The sequence below is a fragment of the Strix uralensis genome, chromosome 11 (assembly GCF_047716275.1).
Source record: "Strix uralensis isolate ZFMK-TIS-50842 chromosome 11, bStrUra1, whole genome shotgun sequence".
Lineage (NCBI taxonomy): Eukaryota > Metazoa > Chordata > Aves > Strigiformes > Strigidae > Strix > Strix uralensis.
In genome coordinates, this window is record NC_133982.1 from 5,023,640 (window position 1) to 5,049,178 (window position 25,539).

At 39.3% G+C, this 25,539-nt stretch overlaps 1 protein-coding gene across 13 annotated transcripts in view; it reads right to left on the minus strand.

The window, feature by feature from the left end:
* The window catches only part of HMG20A (high mobility group 20A), a 78,326-nt gene that overhangs the window by 18,051 nt on the left and 34,736 nt on the right, over window positions 1-25,539 (minus strand). For 11 of the 13 annotated variants that reach the window (XM_074881127.1, XM_074881122.1, XM_074881121.1 and 8 more), the window contains 4 exons: window positions 22,566-22,641; window positions 21,490-21,705; window positions 20,710-20,853; window positions 15,563-18,370 (listed from right to left, as the gene is read on the minus strand). In XM_074881127.1, the coding sequence (XP_074737228.1) occupies window positions 20,717-20,853; window positions 21,490-21,705; window positions 22,566-22,641 (429 nt within the window). In that variant the 3' untranslated portion in view covers window positions 15,563-18,370; window positions 20,710-20,716. Of the gene's footprint in view, window positions 1-15,562; window positions 18,371-19,594; window positions 19,676-20,709; window positions 20,854-21,489; window positions 21,706-22,565; window positions 22,642-25,539 lie in introns of those variants that run through there. The other 2 variants (XR_012630493.1, XM_074881116.1) reach the window with 2 other exon arrangements.

The following is a 25,539-nucleotide window of genomic DNA, read 5'->3' on the forward strand; positions in this document are numbered from 1 at the left end:
ACCAGCCATTTCCAGAAATACGAGTTGCCTTTTGTAGCCTCTACACCTCTCCTCCTTCTACCACTGGTGCTGTGACAGATCACAGTAGTCTAACAGGAAGAAGCCTGATATTTATGCCTTTTCATCATTTCAAAGGTTTTACAGACTGGCTCTACCAGTTATGTCTTCGAGCATGTTTCCAGCCTTCCAGTTCAGTCAGGAAATCCTCATATTCTCATACCATTAAATTCAAATTAATCAACTGTACCACCATTGATTCCCATCACCACAGAATCTAGCTCATTGAACCTTTGACACTAAAAACTGGATGCAGAGCAAGTGAAAAATAACAATAATCTGTTATTTTATAGTTTTTCATATAAATGCTTTGCAGATTTAATCATATAGCCAAGAAACTGTAAAAAGTGTTACAGAATTAATAAGAGATCTGATACATAACATATTACAGAGTAATATGCTGCAGTTATAGCTAATCTAACACAGTAACAGCACAGCAGAGGGGAAGGCAAGAAAGAGGCATAAGCAAAAAGTGACTTTGCATATGTTAGAGGTCTATGGTCTTTTTAGACTTCACTTGTTCCTCAAAGGAATGCTAGATGCTATTTCAGCACTCTCTCTAACAGATTGATCATTTGCTGTAGAAGGCTTTTAAAAAACTTTCTGAACATAAAACACCATCAGATACATTTATCACAAAATATCATCCTCCTACCCACAGCCTCCAGTCCTGGACATGCCATTCATTGGTCATGAGCAGCAGATGCATCAAGACAAGGCGAAGCTTTTAGCAGCTTTTTAATCTGAAGGAGCAGATTGAAATAGAGGAATCATACCCATCAGTCTTAAGCTTAAAATATTTTGACTTAATGTACTACACAGTAAGGTTGGCATTCCTCTGGCTTCTGCAGTTTTCGATGGGGACTTGGACAATTCATCACTGATTGGCGCAAGGTCAAGAGAATCTGGCAAAGTACAAAAAAGCTGGGAAAGAATTCAGCTTGCAATAAAATGCATTTGACAAAACAGAAACCCATGCTGTGGATATGAAAGAACATGGCCTGGCTCTAATCTTCCACCCTCAGGAAGACTCACTGAGAAAGCAGAAGTGACCAGTTCCAAGCACACTTGAAACTATCATTTCCTAAAATTCTGTCTAACAAGCCTCAGCACTGACAATACTGGCAGCATATGGACAAAAGTGAATTCAGGAACACTGCTGCCTTCACAGGTTAAAAGGCCTGCTAGGCCATTTCCACTATGGAACCCATGCAACTATTTTGGGCACTAATGTCTATAAGGGTGCTGTAATGGCCTGTTGTACCACAGTATGGTAAAGCTGTAACCTCTCCAGGACCAAGACTGCAGCTTACTGTATGTCTGTACAATATCTAACACAATGGAGCTCCAGTTCTAATAGCAGCCTGTGTTATTGCACTACAACAATGGGAGATGATAACTTAGGTAATGAAAATAACGCATCAGGAATATCTATGGCATAATTACACAGTTTATTCAAAGCACCTCATCAAATTGTTCAGCAACTTAAACACAGACATAGAGGCAGATACTCCTAGATTAAGAAGCAAATTATGATTAGGGCAGGTATAATTGCCTTGGAAACTCCCCCCATTTTCAGTCAGGCCAAGGACTGGCTAGTAACATGTTCAGGCAAGCACATATTTCTCCTTCTGAAAGATAAGCCCCAAATGCTTGATTAAGAGCAGTCTGAAAACACAGGAATCCGTGAGCACTGCATCTCTGATCCCAGGAGAAACTGACCTTAGGCAGCTTGGTAAGCTTCACACTTACACTTACACATGTCTTTAGGGCATTCTCCAGTTAATGTGTTACACTAATAAAGTCTATTTAATTATTTGAATAAATCTTACTATTTAATAAATCACTTAAAGAAGTGAACTCTTTTAGGTATTGACTAGTTAACCTACCTGGCAAACAAGTAATATCCAGGCAAGTAAGAGCATTACTTCTCCAGGTTCCTCAGTTCCAAATCCCTCCAGTACTGGGTAAACCTGCTGCCTCACTAGAAAGCTGTCCCATTCTATCACTGCAGCACACACTAACTACAAAGGTCTCAGAAGGCTACACTACTCTCGGTTTTGGCAGCCGTATGCCATCAGCCCCCAGAGAAGACCCTACTATAATCTCAAGAGCATATAATGCTGCCATCCAACATTGCAGTATCCCATTCGGTACAGGATGACCTCCTTTCCAGCACATCCTGAACACCCCTCCAGTGTTGTCAGATGTCATGCACGCTCACTTGTGCTCTTGCTATGTGTCTGTCTGCCTTCAGGAAAAACCCAAGCATCAATTCAGATGTAGAGCTGGAGGCCTGACAACACACATTCACCTTTTTCACGAATTCGCAGCACCAGGAACAACCCACAGGGGTGGGCAACCAGTAAAAAATGGTCTGTAACCAGGTCAGTCCTGCTAGGACCCTTCTTTTTTGTTTCCCTGATCCTCTCTTCCCTCCCTAGCACCAAGCCAGAACCTGGACACATGAGCAGACACAGGCTTCCCACTGATGCAGCAGCTACTTATAAATTATACAACAAATTAAAATTACTTTATCACAGTGATAACACCATCATCTGCAGTGTTTATGGGTTAATAAATTGTGTCCATGAATGAATATGTGCTGACTCATTAACTAAGCTGCAAGTGAGAGCTGTTCATCTCTTCTGCAATACCCTGAAAACCAGTGTCCCTCCTCTGCCAGGGAATTCATTTTTATTTTCACTGCTCTGGAGAAGGGAACAGGAGGGGGGAGGAGGGAATTATTTCCTCTTGCTTGCTTCCCGCATTAGTAAAGCCCTGGAGGTTATTTAAATGGTAACTTCAAAGGAGGTATATGATCGCTCTGTTTACTGCTGTAGGAGTCTCATTTTACACTCAGATTTAAAAGCCTCTCTGACTCAGAGGCAAACAGCATCACTTACAGGCTTTGGAGCTTCACAGATACAGCCAGCTCAGGTGCAAGGGACCAGGAGGAAGGAGAGAGACAGAGAAAAGATTATTTTTTTAATTTTTTTTTTTTTTTAAACCACGGAATGTTGGACAGGAAGAATTTTCATGGATATAACTTACTGGGCTCTGCAGGGAGTGATAGGGAATGATTTCCCATGAATAGTGAGCCTAAATGCTCCAAGTAGGGAGTAAGAGGCTGTTTGGTTGTTAGGACAGTAAGGGAAAGGAATTATGAAGAGCTGCTCTGAAGCACAGGGACAGTTACAGAGGGAAGAAAATCAGAGATTCTCATGTACCGAGCCTCCTGCACACTTATCCAACATGTCTTTTCACCAAGTCTTGAGGCTAGTAAGTATTAGCTGCAATGCATTCATTCCATCACCCTCTCCTCCCAGGGATGGCTGTGGGTCAGGCAATGAGTTACCTTGGCAAGGCTTGTTAAGTAGATTCACTAATACAGAAGGAAGTTTTTTTTTTAAAAAAAATGCTCCTGGCACTTGGAGCATAAACTGCATTTGTGATGACTCTTTGTTCTCCTAAGCACTGATTTCTCAGTCTGACATTACAGGTGGATTTGGAAGGGAGATAAGGTTTAGAGAGAAGGTAATTCCCCCTGCCACCCTCCAGATTAGACCCAGACAGTACAATGAGCAGCCCATGTCACATCATGGCAGTACAGGCTCCTTAACAACAGCCTAGACCCCTTCCCACTGTTTTCATGGCTGCATCTAGTTTTGGTCACTGAGAACCTACCACACATGTGAAATTTAATTGGTTAGTTTTAAGAATAATGTTTATAAGTGTGGTTTGGTTTTTTTTTTTTCCTGGAAGCAGAGCTCTACTAGGAAAAGCTCCTCTCCTCCATCCCTGCTTGAGAAACTAAGCACATGGAAGATGCAGGCAAGATCAAAGAAACCATCTCCCTAGAGAACCTCAGGGTAGGATTTGTAAATGCAAGTGCTTCTGCAATTGGGCATATGGACTTGCCCCTAAAACTCAAGCTGGTCAAACCCGAGAACTATGAATTTTCAACAAAATCTATGCATTTTTTCCCATGGGCATAACTAAAATGAATCTTCTGACAGAAACCCATTTTGACAAATTTTCTGACACATTCTCCCTAATACTGCCTACAGCAGGAAGCAGCAAGATTACATGGTAGAAATATCACCTTGTGGGAGAAATAAGCTCCAGGTAGTGCCAGCACTTACATATGGTTGAATATAACTGCTCCAAGCATATTTCAACTTCTGTCTCCATCAGGCTTGCAAATTATTGCATATATATTCATCTGATACAAAGAAAGTGGGCTCTGATACAAAAAAAGTGGGCTTTTAAAAGGATTTTTTTTTCTCCTCGGGAAAAAAAAAAAGGTTGTTTTAATTAGAATCTACTGGCTAAAAGCCTTTTTTTGGAGCAATTGCATCAATTCTGTTCCATTAGCCACTATATGAACCTGGATTAGGAAATAACTTGATACATTGCTGAAAAAAGAAAGTAAATGAGAACAGTATAACAAAGCCCTCTGCCTAGAAGCAATCAAGTATCCAAGAGGATTGTGAGGGGGGTTGTGAAGAATGCATACCCTTATTTGTGTGTTTCATTCTTTTTTGAATAATTGCAGTGTATATGAAAGCACAGGACTGACAGCAATAGCTAATGCTCTCAGAAGAGGTCATGAACCATGCCGAGCAAGTCTAGATAGAGAAGGCAGATATCTCTGCAAGTTCTACTGAAAACCCTCCATCCTAAGACAGTCCTCCCTGTAGTTACAAAGCACTCCAGATGCCAAACAAGCATGTGACTGATGTGTTTGGTCTCTCCCAAGTTCATAAAACCCCTTCTGTACTGAGAACAAGTACCCAAATAATCTTAGACTCTGAAGGTAAAACTGTATTATCAGTTCCACCTGTACCCCCCATCACTTCAGTCAACACATTCAAAGGTGCACAGGAGATCAAAATTCTGCTCAAATCCTAGATTTTTAAAGCTTGCATGTGACAATGGCTGGGTCTTCAAAGTGTTCTGAAAGAAACTAACTGAAGGGTATGGACATATTAAACAACAAGGCACCGTTTTTGCAAAATCTTTACGTCAGAGAGTTTATTCAGACAGATGGGCGGGCTGTCCTCTGTGTAAGGCTCTGTTCTAGAAGCTCAGAGATGAAAAACAAAATGTAAATTCAACAAGTGAATATTCATAAGATGAAAACTTCACAAGACTATTTTATATTTAGAAGTCTTTGCTTGAGAACATACCTTCCGAAACCAGACATTTAAACTAACGAACAAGCCATCCAGACTGACACTAGCTCTGAACCTTCTCATCACAGAAGCCCAGCAATGTCTCCGGGGAGATCTGGAGCTGACAGGAACCCTTCCCTCATGGGCAGCAACTGAGCCAGCTCTAGATCTACCGGTGAAGCCTAAATCTGATCTGTTTTATTCTCTTTTCTCCTCTTCTCCCAACTTCACACCGGCTTAATAAAACAAGATTTCTCACCTGTGACTTCTCCATGTGTAGAAGAGAAAAGGTGGGAAAAGGTCATTTTGACTGACGGGTTTTCTTCTGCTCACATCCTCCAGAATGATGACCAGCTCCTAATCACCATGCCAGCTTCCTGGCAGTGCCACTCTTTCCTGAGCTGAAACAGCACTCAGTATTCATCCCTCTCCAGTTAAACCCCTTGTAGCAGTCTGTCATCTGTCCTAAATCTTCAAAACAAGCAGTGGAAACACAATTCACCCAGAGCAAGGAGCAAGACTGAAATTCAGAAGAGACTAAGTAGTCCAGTGAAGAGAAGATACAGGTTGTGGAGAGTAGTGAATTTAGGATCATGAGAAACAAGTTTTTTGTAATGGTATTATTTACTATGCACTCTCTGTAGACAACAAACCTAAACAGGGCTCATTAGTATGCTAAAAATCAGTTTCTAAACTGATACAGTTAAATTACATAAGACTATGGATACTGATTTTAATACTGGATCATTTCATTTTATTAATGCATCCACACCAAAATTAAGTATTTTGGCATAAATATATGTCCAGGCAGACTACATCTGTATGCTTAAAGATGGTTAAAAATCACACTTTCATTATATTAATAATTTCTAGCTAGGTGAACAAGCCCAGTCAAAAGGTTGTTTCTGGCTCCCACATTCAGTCATGTCATTCATTCTCTTTTATCCACTGTACCTTCCTGATTCATTTTCTGACTACTATGCCATGCAAACAAAAAAGGACTGTCTTCAGAAGACAACACAAGACCTTTGTCACCTCCTTGTATAGATACCATTTCTGTTTGCGTTCTTAAAGGCCAGAGCTTGAGAAAGAATAATGAAAGCAAGATTCAACTGCATTATTTGTGCTATTGTAGGCAGCACATCTCAAACAGAAAAGAGTTATCACAAATCTGCCTTAAATAACAATAAAAAACCTGACAGAAATTATTATTTCTAATCCCTAATCCTCTTAACCATATCCAAAACTATTATTGGAGGTTAACAGAACAATGCCTAGAGATTCCTATTCAGATCACAGTGATATTTCCTGGACGCTGCTGACACACAGGCTAAGACACAGCCCCCTTTTCAGGCAGCTCTCAGTCTAAATGGATGATGTTTACTCTTTTCATTTGCACAATGAAGCACTGAAGCAGAGAAAAAGAAATGACCTGCCCAAGAACTCTCTCTACATCAGTTCTTTTATCATCCTCATCACTGAAGTATCTGAGTATCTTTTGCTAGTATGTTGACCAGACCACAAGACAGAAATAGCATCTGTCACACACAGAAAGTCTATCTCAGAGCCTAGAAACTAAACCTAGATTATCTGGATCCAGGCTCAGTCCTCCCACCTCACCCTGAGGAGACCTTCCTCTCAACAGATCTGTGATGTGAAAAAGCATTGGGCCTGAATAGTCAAATAGTAGATTCGGGGAATTTATTACTAGAGAACTTCCAAATTGAATTGAAATTTCCTGTCATTAAGAAAAAGTAGCAACTGTGTTTCTTTAAGTGACAGGACTGACATTTTTGTGATTTGAAACTCATTGCTAGGATTTTAAAGTGTTGATATTTTATCATCAAATTGGAACCCAGCTGACAAGTATCAACAACACGAGAAGCTCAGCAGAGAAACAGTGACCCCCATTATTTGTGAAAGAGCACTGCTATTTTAGCTGAAGAATTGTATGCTTTTTCAGCCTTGTAATGCAATGCGGGAGTTCCTCTTTGATTTTTCTTAGGAGAAACCCCATGTACATTCCTCTGTGAAGCTGTATTGCAGGATTGGAGATACTGGATAAGTCTAGGAAAAGCCGCAGAGCCAGTTTCAGCTTCCCTACAGATTGATAATCCATAACCACATATATAATGGCTGAAGACTGCAGATGAAGTCCTGGCTCCAGGAAATTCAGTGACCAAATTTTCATTAATTTCAAGGGGGCCAAAACTTTTCTCTGAAGATTTGGCTCTACAGAACAGTTGATCTAATTGTGAAATACCTACTACTAGCTCAAAAGTGTCAAAACCACATGACAACAAACTGAACTGAGACAAACAAACCTGATGCTTCATATTAGTTCAGGGCATAGATGTGCTCCAGAAGAGTTTCTGATGAAGTTACTGCTGTCTGTCCTCTACAACCAGCATGAACACCACATAATGTATTCAGGCTAGCTCAACAGAAGTGACATAGTGTGACTCAAACACATACTGCCTAGTAATTTAGCAACCTCCAAATGGTTTTTAACATTCATGAAACTGTTGTCTGTGGTCTTATCATGAGGCAGTTGTAAGACCACCTATGTAAGATGACTGAACAAGTCAGCTTTGTGTCCTAAGGCATGGATGCTGATCTACATGATTCTCCCTCACAGAACAGCTGTATCTGAGAAAAGTCTTTATAGCAGTCTCTCACACTACAGTCAGTCAATTTTAAGTTGATTTTTGTTCTTCATCTTTGATTTTCTCTCTGTCTTTGTTCTGCTGGTGCTTCAGTGTTAGAGGAAACCATTTCTTTAACATTATCACTGTCTTGGGCTGTAATTCACCGCAGGTTCTGCTACAACATCATTGAACTCAACTACTGACTAATCTTTTTGTTAAAAACTGACTTCAGAATCCACCATTATTCTTATGCTTCTCTGCACTGCCAAGAGCATTTGACACATCTTTTCTTGTATGGGACTGAATTGGGATAAGACAAGATAGGAAAAGCAAACACAGAGTAGGATAAGCCTTGGTAGATGGCAGCCTACAGCATAGTTTAACTAAAAATTGAATGCCTAGACAGCAACTAGGTGTGAAATACCATGTGACACTGAGTAGTGCTGGTTGGTACCAAAGCAAAATTGCATCTGTGTAACAGTCACTCTTAAAGAGGATCTTGGGATTCCTTCTGCCATCACTTATATGAGAAAAGGAAGTTTATACAATGTCAAAAGGATTCAGAGAGATGGAAAAAGCACCAAGTGAATGACTCCATGCAAGCCAGAGAGCAAAGTCCAGCAGTGATGAGTCACAGGGGAGGTCAGGACTGAAGGTGAGAAGGGACAAAGATTAAGTCGGAGTTGGGATATATTGAGAAAGATGTAGAGACCAAATCCTGCCTGCAGTTATGCCCATGAAAACCTGAAGAAATCAAAGGGCTGCATTAGTCCAAGACGGACTACCAGATTTGGAAACAGACCAGATGCAGTACATATAGATCTATTTCCTTAAAGGGTGATAACCCTCAAACTCAAAGCAGCACTACCAGAAAGAGAGATGCAAGAGATGTGATGAGAAAATATAAACACGGGAATAAGGCAAGCATGTCCAGACATCATTGCCAAGCTCAGCAGGTATGTTACAGAGTATACCTAACATTTCATCTGGCTTCAAATTGCTCCTTTTGCAGGCGATAAAATTACTGCACAAATCCCAGAGAATAAACTGAGTTAACACCCCATTAAATACAACAGACTTTCAATTCACGGTAAGGACGTGCCCAGATTAAGCTACCCCTGTACAAACTGGCCCATGGGTAATATACATCAGTTCTGCTGACTTATGGTATAAAAAAAAAAGAAAGAAAGAAAAAGAAAAAGAAAAAAAAAGAAAAACACCAAGGTGCTTGGGAGTGAATTCCATTAGGAGGAATTCCTACAAGGTAAGAAAGGATATGTTCTTTGAAGCATGCTTAAACAGCACAACATATTCTTCCATAAACATTCTTTCTACGGTTGAATGCATACCCCAAGGGAGAAAGCCAGGCATTTGTTATTTTGTATGTTTTCTTTTATCAGTACCATGATCTTGCCCCTCATCCCCCTCCCCCCTAGATTAAGCAGTCTTGATTTTATACTTTCAGTTTGTTTTGTCAGAATCTGGCTTGGAAACTGGTACCAGAGAAAATGGCACTGTTGCTGGGCTGATTTGTTGCCCCCATTTCACAGAAGACAAGATAATTTAGAACACTTACTTCCATAGTGTTGCCTTTTCTAAACACTTCAGTTGCAGTAGTTGTGGGCCCCTTCTAAATCCACTACTCCTCCAGTGACATTGAGAAAAAAAACTTTATAGGAAAAATCTCTGCTGGCAGAGGCACTGACTCGATTTTATCTGGTTTTAAGCTGAAACAGCTTAGCATAAAGGAAGAGGGCAAGAGAGGGAAAGGCAGGCAGGTCAGGAAAACATACAGATAAGGGCAACAGCATGAAGTCAGGAGTTAGATGTGGCTTGTCACATATTTACTGACACTAGATGCTGAAAAGGGGATGGTTCTCTATAGTCTGTGCTCCCACATCATTTCCATGTACAATTTCATGAAATAGTGACCCAAAATGCAAGCAAGATAACTCCAGAAAGGAGTTCCTGCTTCTTCTATCCTCTCTGATCCTCCACTTCCTTTGCACAAACCCTAGCGCTTGCCAGACTCGTGAGCTCAGCCAATTCACAAAATACAGAAAGCTTTCAGCAAGAAAAAAGCTGGGTAGTTTTCTACTATTTTGATGAGTTAGTGAAGCTCACAGTTGGGCAGGGATGCTCTTGGCTGGAGTAAGATCATAGCGAAGCAGCTACCACCATGCTGTATATGCTCTAGCTCCAGAGAGCTGGCAGTGCTGTTTAAGTGTGAAGCTGTTGCGGGCTCCCAGAATGAAAACCAGCTCTGCAAAGACACAGTACTATGTAAATACCAACAGTTGCAAAGCTTCCATTACATGGATTTATGTATTCACAGCTCCTGCTAGTTAGGAAGCTAGAGAAGAAGTCAGCTGTGCTGCTTTTACATATCAGCCAACACACAGAATCAGCTTTAGCCAACTAGAAACCTTTATCACAGCCATTCCATGCTGTCAGAACAAGAACTTCAAAGACATGCAAACTGAGTTCATGTTTTATTTGCCGTACCAGCATTTCCTTGTAACACAAGAATGCTTGCTGTACCACTTCCACCCTGACCAGCCCTCAAAGCATGGTAGGAAAAAGAATAATATATCTGCATGAAACAAAGAAATAAAATAATTAAAAAAAAACCCCACCAAACAAAACAAAACACAAAAACCCCAAGAAACTACCATCTGCTTAGAACAAAACCGGAGAACTCAGAAAAGCAGAAGCTCCCTGGCTCTGGCTCCCACTAACACTAGCTTTTTCACTCTCACTTTGAGATACCAAGATTTATCATTAGAGGGCACTGCTTCTCCCAGTAGAAAATGGGTTCTTTTCCTCATGTGAATAGATACTTCAGACATCTGGAAATGCACATTTACCTCATAAATGTGAAGTCCTGAAACTAGGATGCAGCTGGAATTCTGTTTTCACATTTGCTACTTTTTCTGCTCAAAACCACTTCAAGAATGTATGGAATATGCAGGTCTGAATCTAAACTTACTAAGGCTAAAAGCTTAACCATTTCTGCACTGGCAGTAGGTGAACAGTAACCTCAGGAATAAATGAAAATTCTATTCCTGTATCCTTATTCCTGCTGTCCTTATCCTACAAGATTTTAATGGGGTGAGGGTAGGTGGTAATTCTTATTCACCTTTTTCAGAAAAAAAATGGGTCGTAAACAGAATTTGACTCTGTGCATTTACATATGCCAGGGCCACTCATTAATAAGGCAAGTAAGCAGAAGAAATATTACACCCTTCCCTCCTGCATATCAAGTTCATAGCATATGCTTGAAAGCCACATGCTGGTATACAGCCACATTTCTTCTAAAGGAGCAGATGCTCTACTTCTATAGAAGTGTTTTAAAAGAACTGAAATCTTTTGAGGACAAAGTCAACACCCTCCATAATCCATGCTTAAAGACAAGGAAAACAGCATGTGTACTGCTGTTTCCAAGCATATACAACACTCATGCTAAAAAAGCCACAGTCCTTTCCGGGAAAGGTGTTAGATTAATTTTCCAGAGCTTTTCACACTCCTGGACTCAGCCATCCTGCTGGCTTGCATTCTGATAAACTTCCTGCATCTCTTCCTCCCCCGTCCAAACAGTTTACTTCTCTTCCTCCAATATTAAAGAAACACAAACAACTTGGGCAGGAATTTGAAGTGTCATAGAGGAAAAGAAACTTCCTCTGAGAAGAATTAGAATACTAATACAGTTGTTAACATCCATTTTGAAGGGCAAGTGGTTGAAACAGTATGTTTATATGCCTAAAATTTCAGCTTGGGATTGCTCTGCAAGTGTCCTGGGCTTAAGCAACATTATTTCAAATAAATTAGATGAGGGAATTCTTTCTTAACTAACACTGGAACAGATTTAATAAAACTAAAACTGCCAATGTGAGATTGAAAGAGAAATCCCATGGTACCATTATTCCAGAAAGAAAACTAGACCTCTTTCTGATTCCCAGACAGCCAGGTATTTGGTGGTCGTGAGTATCATTCTTCTACTCAATTCAAGGAAGCCAGATGGATATCTAGCAGCCAAGGATTTGGACAGCCAGAACTCTTTATACATACATATTTAGAATCCAAATTTATGAACAAAAAGATCAGATGGACTTCAACGCATGGACGTTCTTCTGGGGAAAAGTGACAATGCCTTTCACCTTCCAGAGCATGCTTGACCAAAGCTACACACCTGTAAACAGTAGTATTTAACAACTTTAGGAGATGAACCATTTCATCAACAGGAAAAGAGAAAGCAAAGGATCTTAGAATCTTCTTATATCTTAGAATAACTTACATCAATTCAATAATATATACACAATTATGATTTAATATCAACAAAACCAAATTTTTCAACCACGCTGTACTAGCATAAGCGCAGGGACAGCTATGGGGCCAGGGTAAATCAGCACCAGAATCCTCTTGCCAGGTCTGAGCAGATATGCACATAAGGAATGAATTCTAACAAATTGCTTAAATATTTACACTTACAATATTCAAATTAAACATATGCATGTTAGTAAGTCTGGAAGACTATCCTGCTTATGTTCTTCATAATTCCCTTTACTTACTTCCCCTAAAGCTTATACTTTATAAACAGTAGCACTTGTGACCAGCTGGAAACTTCTCCATTTATCAGCAAGAGAATCAAAGCTTTCTGTTTATTAAACTCAGAGAGCTTCTCAAGTCTTTAATCAAAACTTTTCTTTCCACATGCTGCAAGCAAACTGCCTAACAAATTAGCAAAATGTACCGATACCTACACTTTCTTGGAGAACCTTGTATTTCCACCATTTCTAATGTCACCATTTTTCATTTCAATAACAATTAGAAATGTCACCATTTCTAATTTCAGAATCCCACTGTACTATTTATCGTGTTAAAAAGAATATGTTATATTCCCCTAAAACATGAAAGCTAGGACAGTTTCGGTACATAATACAGTTTCTGGTATCAGTGAATTATTTACATATTCTTATAGAGGAGGATGGAGGCTTAATTTCTGATGATATAAACCTGGATATAAAGACAGAGCATGAAGGAGATGAAGAAAAAGAAGCATTCTAAATAGAACAATGTGCATGGTTAGCAACATGCAGTGGCTTCAAATCCCATTGATGGGTTAACTGGGCACACTGTTTCTAGTACCTTCTTAAATGTATTCTCATTAAATAAGTATTTCCAGATATTTTTCAAAGAACACATGCTTCCTCAGGACTGTTTTAAGATGTGCTTCATTTTTTTTTATATATTTCTGATCTATAGCACTGATGTGGCAAGTAATTTGGGAAGTCAATTTTTATAAATTTAAGTCTAGTCAACTCAGTGGAACCACTCACAAGTAGAAAGTTGACCTCATGCTTAAGCACTTCAGGATCAGGACCTAAAACCCTAGTTTAACTGTTTTCACATGATGCAATTCTCCACTCAACTGAACAAGCAATCCCCCTTCTACATAGTTTATCTACCTCTCCATCTCCCTGCAGGTCTTTAAGTGTTACTTCAGCACTTCACAAAGTAATTAACAGAACTGATGGCATTTCAGTACTAAGTTTCCCTTATTAGTATATGCATGCAAAGAAAATCTGGATAGTTTAAAATAAACATTGATTTTTCAAACCTACAGAGCTGTCTGAACACTGTGTTGTGGCTACAAATAGACACAGACACAATAAACCTGTGTTGCATGTGTCCCCATACTGGGGTGAAACATTAAGTCAAAGACAGAAAATGAGAGAATAGCAGATCACTCATCACATCTCCCTCACAATGTACCTTTAAAATAGCGCTCACACAGTAGCCATAGTTCAGTGAAATCTGCCATCAGCATCACACCTCTCTTCTCTAAGGTGTTTCTCTAAGTTAGAAAACTTCATAGAGTAGGAAGCCGTGCATTTTCATGTCTAGCATGATTCATACAGCCACCTTTTCCTCTTGCTGCCCTCCCAAACTGTGCTTGGAAATATCCTAGATGCATTTGCTTGTCATTACTTTGGCACAAATACTCACAACCTTGCACTGCACAGGTCTCCATATAGCAGTAATAATACAGATTTAAGCTTCAAACCTTCACAAACCCCAGTTTTTATATCTTCAAATACACAAACTATCAGTGTCTACATGTTAAATGATAAAAACCAAAAACCCACAGCATAAGAATTACAGGTTTATTAGTATAACCCATAAATCAGTTTATAGAAGTGTTATTCCTTGTATTACGTAATGGATGTGGATACTTTACCACATACCAAAATGGTACAAGACATAAAAAATCCAGAGATTTCATAATTAAGATGGCAAATTATGAATATATTCAAAAAAGTTAAAGAACCCCTCAATACTGTGAGCAATGAGGAAGAAAGAAGCAGCAAACTATTCATGGTTCACAAGGAGAAAAATTCTATGGCAGAAGTAGAGGATAGACCTGAGTGTACTCCTGACTCTGAAGGATACAACTGTATTGAAGCAAAAGATTAAAAAAAAAAAGAGACCTAATCTCAGATTCCAAATACATTAACAACAGGAACCTGCCTGAGGAAAGAGGAAGTGATCTCTTCCTCTTAAAAGAGCCCAAAGCCCTCAAATCCCCCTAACTGCCCTTAGATGATTATTAATCAACAGTCCAACTGACCAGCAGCAGAGTAAACGGGGTAACAAACAGGAAAAAACAGCAGAAATATTACACTACACTGTCTTAAATTGAGCATGATTGACCACCATCTCCTCCTGATGCTATGTAAAGCACTACAGGTTAGAAAGGAACTAGATCTTTGTCTTGTAATAAACTTATTGCTGCTTTGCTCTTAATTTTTTCCTCCAGGTGTGCACCTGTTTTGCTATTACCTTCTCCAACTCTGGACTAGCCAGCATCACACAGTAGCTATTCTCCTACAGGAGATTTACCTATATTCATTCTATTTTTTATATCTTTATCATTTCATAATTGGCTTTACAAAATCTCGAAAGCATTGTAAATCTCAATGTGCAGTCCGTCCCAGATAGCTGAGAGTATCTGAACCAAGTCTGTTGGTACACAGAGAGACAAGGCATTAATTTGGCAATCAAAGTAATGAGATGTGACCACAAAAGTGACATAAAGACATGGTTGCTTACAGCACTGTGACCTCAGAAAGAGCACCAGTGGAGGCACAAATCATCCAAACTCCTCCACAGAGGATCTACACCCAAAGTATAAATTTCACGAGGCTACAGTTTGGCTCCATACTCAGCAAGCAGAAGGGAAGATATATTATAAAAATCTAGTAGGGGAAAAGAAAATCAAGAGGGGGGGGCAATAAGTATAACACAGAAGGGTCTTATAGGAAGAGAAAATAAATAATGGTGGTGGGAAATCAGGAAGGACAAAGGAAGACAAGGATGTCAAAAAGGGCCGAGAGACAGACATGACATTTTTGAAGTTACTCAAGGTAGGGAACAAAGATGACAGGAAGGGTCCTGATAACAATTAGCTATAACCAAAGATCTCTGAAGTTTTAATCACCATAAATAAAAACTACTTCCTTGAGCTTTTTCAGAGGGAGATACACTTACAATGGAGAGAGGGAAGGAGCAAATTGTTTCCTGTCGAAGGTTAACATGGAGTTGCCAAAATCTCTCAGATGAGAGAGCAATGCTAGTAATAATTCTTTCATGAAAATACAGTTAAAATTGAATCAGAATGGATTCAATGTTGAACAATTTTAATGAAGCAAGTGTCAAACAAGCACATCAACTTCTTAAAAACAAAGGAACTCCAAAGTTTAATTACAAAAACATTGTACAGAAAACTTGGCATCTCAACAATTCCAAACACATTAATCCAGCAAATGGATTCCGTTTTCATATATTTCTTTTAACATTTCTGTAAGTGACAAAAGCATTTTATCCCACTCTTCTTGACACCCACTTCATTTTTTACATTTTTTTAATCAGCCAACACTGAAAAATGTAAACTGAAGTGACACTCAGAAAACACTGGAAAGACAAAATCCATTTTTATAGGGTTAATCAATGTAACTAAGAAGCTTCTTAATGAGACAAAACATCATCTGTCACATTGCTAAGCAAGAATTTAGCCTTCTCTCAGATGCTTTAAGATGGGTACACCACCTCCTCTCCTTCCTTGTGGGAAAAAGCAAGAGATTTGTCAGCCCCCAGCTAATAATATCACCTTAAACTTCCTATCCCATAACACTTGCATGCTACTCAAAAGAATGATGTATTAGCAGTACGCCACAAGCTGAGAGCTGCATCAAACTTATGTAAGCAGGAGTAGCCTGCAGCCAGCCATACCTTATTTACGGTATGTGTACGTCACAGCCTGGAATTGCATCCTACTATCATATTACATAGCAATTTCCGGAGTCTTTACGGGATACAACTCCAGGTATTAGGTAAGATGCCATAGACTGAACTTTAGAATTTTGTAAATCAACTTTTGGCTATGCAGTGCATTTTGGCCGCTTCAGTAAAAGTCAAATATCATCAATTCTAAAAAACAAGATACACACAGGAAATGAAGTTGCTTCTTCTGGAGACATTATTAACCTGTAGAATTTTTTCCCCGCACAATACTTGTTACAGAATCCACTAAAAAAGTTCATGCCAACATCAGTTGGTCTCATCCATGCTAAGGAAAATGGAGGTCAATGCAGCAAATAGAGGTTCTTTTTTGTGAAGTCTTGAAAATGAGACCGAAGACAAGAGAAAGGAGTTTCCTCCCCGAAGGAAGACTTGAATTTACATGAAAATCCTTGCTGCCTGGCTACAGCAATAAGCCCATGCGTAAGCAGATACCCAACATACAAGGTGCTGACCTGGAGATGGCTTCAGGCAACGATGAAGTCCATGTGTACACCGTGGGAAAAGAAGAAACTGCTTTTTAATCTTCAAATACTTGTGTTAGAGATACGTTAAAGTGATGCTGACTGCAATTCACTCCAGTAATGAAAGCAATCTCCAATTCATAACAGGGAAATCTTAAAGATTTCTTAAGGAGGAGCAAGAAGATTGTCATGTGGAAGAAAGAGCATTTCAACCACTACCATAAAGCCCAGAGGTGTCCGACAAGCACTCAACCAAAGTCTGAATTAACAATTTGACAGGAAACAAAGGGCAGCAAATGATTTGCATAAGTTAGTGCAGACAGTAGGTGCCTTCATCTTTGACAGGAGATGCAGTGTAGCTCAGCAAGATTACAGACTCTAGCATGCAGTTTTACTTGATATAAGTGAAAGGCCATTTAGGTCACATTGGAACATAATATGTTGAATGCTATAGGCTCCACAGGCTGTACTTTAACTGTACAAAAGGTGAAAGCACTTACAGGCTGTAATGTAGAATTCTGTGGGCTGCTATGTGGATCTAGCTGCTAATAACCTTCTCTGTCCTAATAATTCATGCAAAAATACGTGTGCTGCTTTCAGGCATATTGCTTCCCAGCACTGTGATTTCAGGAAGGCAGAAAAAAGGCAATCCCCCTGCCCATTTCTCTTTTTATAGAATACCACTCTCACCATGAGATCATTCTCTCTAAAACAAGGCAGTAACATTAAATTAGACTGAGCAACATATCAGAGGAAGGACAAGCTTTGTGGTTTTAGTCTAAAATGGAGATTCCGATTTTCCCTGCTGAGAACAACTAACGTCTCATTTTCTATCTTGATTAGCACTGACCTTTGCGGTAGTAAAATGCTCCATCAAACATTTTCAAAAGATAACAGGAGATCTTCACAGAAGAGCAGGATGCTATGTGAAAGAGAGGTGCTTGAAGAGAGGGGGGAGAGAGGAAGTGTGTCTCGTAGTAGAATCAAGTCAAAGCATCAACCACAGCCAGTCTCTAGCAGGGAGCAAGCTCACATTGTAGAAATTGCAGGCCAACACAAAAGAAAACAGGATTCTGCTTAAGAAAAGCTTATATAAACATAGAAGGCAGGGTAGGACAAGACAGTGCACCAAGGAAGACTGCTTGTTCTAGAAGAGAACACAAGCGCTGCTATCCAGTACTGCAAGTATCAGATAACAAGATCAAAAGAACAAAACTAAAGTGGAAGAAGGTAATCCCACAAGATAAACATGAACACAAAATAAAAGACACTAGAAGACATTAGGCAATAGAACACATCAAAGTTATTACTACAACACATAGGCTGACTTCATTTTACGAACTGCGAGATTTCATCTCCACAGTGAGCCAGTCCACAGAAAGTAGGCACCCTCACACCCAGCAAAATTAATAAGAAACTGAAGATTGCACAAAAGTTGCATGCTCTTAAATGTTTACACAGAGGACAGTTCCAAATGTTTAGTGGGTGGTGTCCGTGGCTTCTTAAGACCTTTTAATGCATTGATCTATTTGTCTCACTGACAAACCACAAAGGCAGGGACCAGGACAAACCTGCAATTCTGCCTCCCACCCCTAGTCTTTCCCTCATGGCTTCTTATTCCACACTGGCCAAAAGAATTTTGTAAAGCATCCCTGGGTCACGAGACCTGTAGACAAAACAGAAGAATAAGTGTTAGAAGACTACGATCTGCCAGGATTAAATAGGCACCATGACATTATTGTTTGCATGATTCATCTGAAAACACAGTATTAAGAAGTATAGCAAAGAAGCCTACAGAGACAGAACTGTAACTGAATTCCTGTTTCCATCCAAAGAACAGTGCTAAATAATGAAAAGCTTCCTCTTCTCCCCCATATACTGCTTGAAGTTCTCTTTACCATACAGTACACAAAAACTAAAACATTCACTAGTATAGTCAAATAGTCACTAAACACAATGTACCAAACCAAAACCCACCTCAGTTCTGTGAATTACAGTGGTTGACAAGAGTATCATAATAAATAGTTTTCTACAAACTTGATTTTAATGTGTCTCAACAGGATTATTTGGTTGAAAGACATTACATTTAGGAGAACTAATATACTTCATAGGCATGTTAACAAAGGGACAATGATGATGACAGTTTACTGATACAGTTTATCAGATGCCAGCTGAACCTTTCTATCTGTTGAGGGAAGCTCTACATTCTCCTAGGTTTGGCTCCAATAAAGCCCAACCTTCTACCTTCTAAGATTTTGTCAGAAAATATAATCATTGCCAAGTGAACATCAGTGTAGTTACTAGTCCTATGAATTACTTGATCATTATATCCAGTTACAGGCATGCCTTTATATAATGAAACTAGGTGATTGTTAATCATGTTTTTAACTGCCTCACATTGTTTTGCTGCTAAAAAGGGGGAAGGTATTGGTAGGAGGGGGAAGAAGGGAATGGAGTCCTATTTTTCAACTATAAAGAGAAAGAAAGAATTCTAAAGCAAGAATTATTTTTTCCAAACCTATTACAACTGAATCCAGTTTATTCAAGTAAAAGGTATTTGCATTTTTAACAACACAGAAATTGTCCATCATTTAGGAAATATGAATCTGTCTGACATGAGAACCAAAGTCTTGATTTTAGTAGCCTTGAGATAAGATTTTTCTGGCAAGGTGCTTAAAGGACAAACATGTGTTTCAGGGCCTGGCACGCCCTTCTAATAACTGATTGATGAGAAACTGCTTTTCCTCTTAGACTTTCTGTAAAACCTCCCCATCCCCTGATTCTCTTTTTGAGCTTGAGTGCTAATCGAAAACAGTATACGAAAATGAGGAGGTTGATGAGCTACTGAAAAATCCCAGACCTGGATCGACAAGCTGTTCCCTTCATAAATAGCAGCAGTAAAGGCACTTCTTTATTCTGCTGGGAGCTCAGTCATCTCTTAGAACTATAGTCCGTTCCATCTGGCTACCCTCTGGAAGGACAATGATCTTTTAGCTTAAGCCACACTATAATGGGGAACTGTAATTAACTGTTCTACACAGTATCACAAAAGGTCAGAATCAGAAAGGATGAAAAGCCTGTCTTCATATTGCAGATGGCACAACATTTGCATTTCTAAACACTATTCAACACATGTACAGTAGATCTCTACTCAATAAATGCCTAAAGAATGCAGGTATGTACCCAGTTAAAACAGAAGTAGGCAAACTCCTAATGGCTGTCTAGTGCTGTGCATTATGGGGAAAGTGGGAGAGTAAGCAGTGTGGGAAATGCAAAGCAGCATAGTAATGCAGAAAGACTGAGTAGAAAAACAAATCAGCGAAGAAATACCAGTTCCCTATTACAGTCTTCTAAGCTGTTAAACAGAAGCAAAGATGCAGAATCATGAGCTGAGTAATAATCTATGCACAAACCACACGATCATTAGAGTCTCAGCAAATGCGACATGTAGCCTGAACCACACATCAGCACTTCATTTACACGTGAACCTTCATAACCAGAAGAGCCTGACTACAGGTGCTACGGAGCAGGTAGTTGCAGGATATTTTCAGTTTATAAGAGTTGAGTTCACCTGTAACCTCTTGAGACAAATAATATTCCTCTGTGACCATCCGATTCTACAATTAATGCAGAATTTTTCAGATTTACTTCACTCAAGAAAGGAACCTTCTTCTAAATTAGTCACCCTGTTACTAAAATGTAAATAATTTATCTTTTTACACCATTCTGTCAGTATTCTTATTCACCTTACACAAGTAGGACAGACAATTATTTATGTCTTTATACAAAAGATCTTGGAGCTAAGAGAAATTTCAGAACCCTTTCATGCTGTTGGATATTTTCAACCCCTTTGACTTTGCTTACGTCAGCCTGCTCCTGTGACTTCGAGGAAGAAAACTTTTTTGATTGTACAACATGGTGACCAGCACAAGAATCACTGTCAGAACAAGTGCCAGAGGTACAGAGTAGATGCCAAACAACAGCAGCCTAAGAGCAAACGCTTACCCAGTCACTAGCGTTCAAGTCTGTTTACCACATCTCGGACTGTGGCTATGAGGTTCTCGTTCTCCTGTGGGTTAGCCATAATAATACTGTGCAGCCTATTCATGTAGGAATCAATAGTTTCCATTGTGGGTGTTTCCCCGCTACCTAGAGTTAACACAGGAAAAAGAGCCACAGAATATTTAGATGACAGCAATTCCAAAAAGTTAAGACTATGCTAAGGCAATTTGTGCCAACATGCAAACTGCTATAAGAGGTGATTTGCCATGCACCACCTCTTGTGACAGATTCTGTAAAACGATGTTCTCCTAACTCCACGAAGTGAGTAGTTCCAAGAATATCAGGACTAATGAAGCACGGTTTTCCTGGATTTGGGTCTCATAGTTGACTATAACAAACTCTTTCAACTGGGCATTCATAGTATCTAAATGGCAGTACAGATGCAGCTTTTCTTTTCATCAGGGAACTTGCAGGTCCTGTCTTTCCTATTTAGAAACATTTTCACAAACCAAGTGGAGAGCAAGGACTGAATACATGTCTCACTTTATTAGGAAGAGTAAAAGCAGTAAGGAAAAAAAAGCCATGTTGAAATAAAGCAGTGACACTAAACCTTACCCTGCACGCATTTGAAGATTTCATTACCTAATACAACAAAAGCTCAGAAACAGCCAAGATCACAGAACTACAACAGCAGGCCACGTGCTGGAAATTCACAACATCGCATAAACATTAGAAGTTAAATTTAATATGTCAGACAGTCATAAAGAAAAATAAGTGTCTTACCTGGTAGTGGGACTCCAGCAAAGCTGGTTGTGAGTGCTTGGCGTAAGGTCTCTAGATGCTGTTGCAGCACTGTGTTGCGGCTCCGCTCTTGTATCACATCCACCTCCAATTTCTCCACCGCAGTACGCATACTCTCAACATGTTTCTGCAGAGCAGCATTTCTCTCCTCAAACTCCATGTTGGATTTACGCAGCTGCCGCAGCTCAGCTTCACGTGCTGTGAATATCAACCCATTCCCATGTAGTCAAAAAACTATAAAAACCACCATATCTGTGATTGGTGGGCAATGAAGCAGAATGTTCTAGAGTGCTCAACTGATTATTACAAATAGCTTTGGTTTATAGATGAAAAAGCATCATATCATGGAGCACTGACAGTGCCTAGAGTAGTACTTAGACTTAATTTCTAGAGAGATAGACAAATTAAAAGATATTCAAAGCATCAGAATGGAAGTGAACAGGGGAACTGATTAGGAAGGAAGATGGCAAGACAGATTTCAAATGCATTCAGTATGACATAGCTTAGCAGCAGTGGCGAGAGACCTACAGACAAGACATTAGTTACAAAAAGACATTTCTATTGATCATCAGGAAAAGTATCTGAATCTGAAGTCTGTTCAGTCAAGAAAGTCTCCAAGAAATCTGGTAAAAAATCCTAAACTCTTGGGACATGCAGCTATGAAAAACAAACAGAATAACAGAAAATGTATCAGTGGAATCTTTCCAGGGGAAGAAAAAACAAAATAATGCTAACTAGCTTGAATCATCATCATGCTATATCTTAGGTATTTCTTAATCGTGCAAAACAGCAGACCCATCTTGGACTGGCTGGAATAACAGGCATTAAACATCAGAAACATTCTCCAAAAAGGATAGTTTTGGAAGACAAAGCCAGGAAAAACTGCTGTTGCAGCCGCTGTGTTTGTACAGAGGTAAGGTAATATCGGAAACACTGATCAGCTATACCCAAGTCATTACTTGAGCTGACATGGGTGAGTGCAAGGACTCTTCAGCTGGATAAAACCTGCCAAAAACTTTGGAAAAGCAGAGAGGGGGCCATGCAAAAGTTTAACTTACCTTTACTATGATTCAGAAACTCTTCTGTGAAAATTGGAATATCAAAAACAGATCTCTCCTTAGTATCTGCTTCTTTCTACAAAAGAAAGAGTAACACATAGCTAAATAGTGCTTGTTTTCAGGAATTCCTGAAATTATTTTGATCAACAGAAAGAGAAGGGAGCCCAAAAACTGAGATAAAGAGCTGGGTGGATGGAAGACACTTCCAGCTCCTACCAAGAAAGGCCAAAGGGTAGGTGTCTCAGCTTTTAAAGATACAGGTTTAATAAAGCCAAATATGATTATCAAGAAATACCATATAACATACTAAAATATACCCTTTCACCCTAATGACATTACATATCAGAATAATTCAGTTTTAAAACTATCTGAATTCATTTATATTTTCCACTGGAAAGCATTTCACCATCAACTGACACATTCTGAAATAGTCTATACAGGACTATCAACAAACAGGCAATAAAGTGAGCAAAACACACAGTAAGTTTCATGGTTCATTCCCTTTCACTACAACAGCCAGGAGAAAGAACAGCTAAAGGAAAAACAAGCAACTTTTCCACAGTGTACTAATTCCACGTGCCTGTTCCAAACTGGGAGACATGTGCATTTTGGCTCCGAAAAAGATAGGAGCTGCACAATGCTTCAAGCAAGTCACATCTTTGAAAGATTTAGATGCATGCTGCCACTATTGAAAAGAAAGTATATAGACACAATTTGTAAGAGTCTATGGGGAAAACCTGTTTATAGAATATCCTGGAAGGATAAAGGTGAATATGTCTTGGCATATTTTGCTGTTAGAAAGCAGTCGTTCACCCTGGCTATGGCAGGTATGCATTAATGGCTTCAAGGAACCGGACTGTTGTCTCCTGCATACTGCAAAACCGAACACTGCAACATTTTTTCACTTTAAGACACAAAATAAGTTCGTCATCTTAAGATAAAGCCTGTAGTCAAGGGTTTCCTGTCAACTTTCAGATCTCTTCACCTAATTGCTGATAATGTTGGTAAATTCAACAATGTGAACTTGAGACTATTAAAATCTAAGAGAGAATTGCAGGTGCAGAAGATTTGATGCCACTTTATGGTTTGTGAGAATAATAGGCTTTCTTTAAAAAAACCTTTTCAATCAGGAAATGCTCTATAACTTAGTCAAAAAACCTAAAAAACTTAATTTGACTTAAAGAGAAAAACCTACCATAATATATTTCAGTCACCATTTCTGCACATCAAAATCAACGGGAATTAATGCTTGCTTTAAAGCCTGCATTGCTATTGACAAAGCCAATGCAGATTTGGTTTGATAAACTGCAGCAACTACAATCAACCTGTTACTTAATATAGAAACAAAGTTAAGCATGAGAGAATGTCTGTGGAGAACAAAAGCTTTTCAAACCTCTCAAACACCACGATTGATAATGTACCACAAACTCATCCTCCAAAATTATGCAGTGTCAAACATGATTTGGTGCCCAGCAGAAGACCTAAATGTTTAACGACTGATAAAGGAAATTCTGGCAACTGAGCTCAGAGTATCATATTGGTGTCTGGCACATAAAGGGGCTAGAGGGGCTGAGCTGAATGCCATTTGGCAGTCAGTCAAGATAGACAAGACTAGATGGAACTTCAGATACTCTGTCGTTACCTGAGGAGACTGTCAATTGATTGTTTTTAAAATAAAAGACAAGCTGAGTTTTATTGTCTCTGTAGAACTACAGCTGGGAAACTGTATTTCCTGAGTGAGAACTCAAAGTTCACTTGGCCCGAATCAACTGAAGATGCACTAGAAGCAGGTGGAACTGAAGGGAGGGGGAACAAACCTTCCCAGCTCTGACCCACACAGTAGGGTGTCACTAGGGGTTCATGATTACACGTGCTCTTTGTGACGTTTTGATACTTGCTACTATAGGGAAAAAGTCTCAAGAATATGTATTTAGAAATGAGAAGTCACTTACAGAAGCGTGCATAATGCATTCATTTTGCCTCAACCCTCCCCAGATGGCTAGGAATTCATTTCACCCCAAAACCTAGGATCTCAACATAAGCGTGCACTAAGAAACACTGGCAGTTATGAAGCTTGGTTAAAACACTTGCGGGACATCCATCTTAGATGTTCTAATTCACGCTTACTATTGTTACCTGCGTGCAAAGAGGCACTGGCTTGGATCATCCCTGACTCCTAGAGAATAGATGGTGGAGGAGAGGGTACTGTGAAGAGGAGAGGGTATTCTATTTGCAGCCCTATGATACAGGCTCTTCAGGTAAAACCAAAAAAGATTAGCTGAAAACTGTTCAGCTTCTGAAAGGCAACCAAGAAATTCTACTAAATTGGAGAGTGATAATGAAAACCAGCAGCACTCTTCCATGAGAGGATACATTACCCAGCACATAAAAGATCCTCTTGACAGAGGATCAGTAGTTAAGCCACTGATGTTCACTCAGAATTAAAATCATAAGATTCTGATTACCTCCTATTGAAAAAGCCCGGTCTGTTCAGGTTGCATATCATTTTGTCATCCCTCAAATCAAAAGAGAACCAAAATTATTGTTTCTATCATTTGCCTTAAATAAGATTGAGGTGCTTCTGGAGTGTCAACAAATAATAGCATTCTCATCTGGTTATTAAAACTGAAGTTGCTCTTTGGAGGTTCCAGAACAAATCAGACTTGAAGTTATTAGAAAGATGGTGCAATACAGTAAAGAGAAAACCGAGATTCAGGGCAGGGTTTAAGCTCATCCTTCCTTGTATGGTCAGGTGCAGACAATGTAAGGAACAGATATAATAAATTTACGACTTCATAAAAAGAAAGTTCTCAGAATACACGGTTTTCTTCTTGTGTTTATACTACAGCAGCCATTTCCCTATCTTCAAAGGTTGCACATACTACCAGGCAATGCCCAATCTCCCTGCCATATATGTATAAATCTTTGAAATCTTGCTAGTAAGATGTTATGTACCTGACTGCATGAAGCTAGA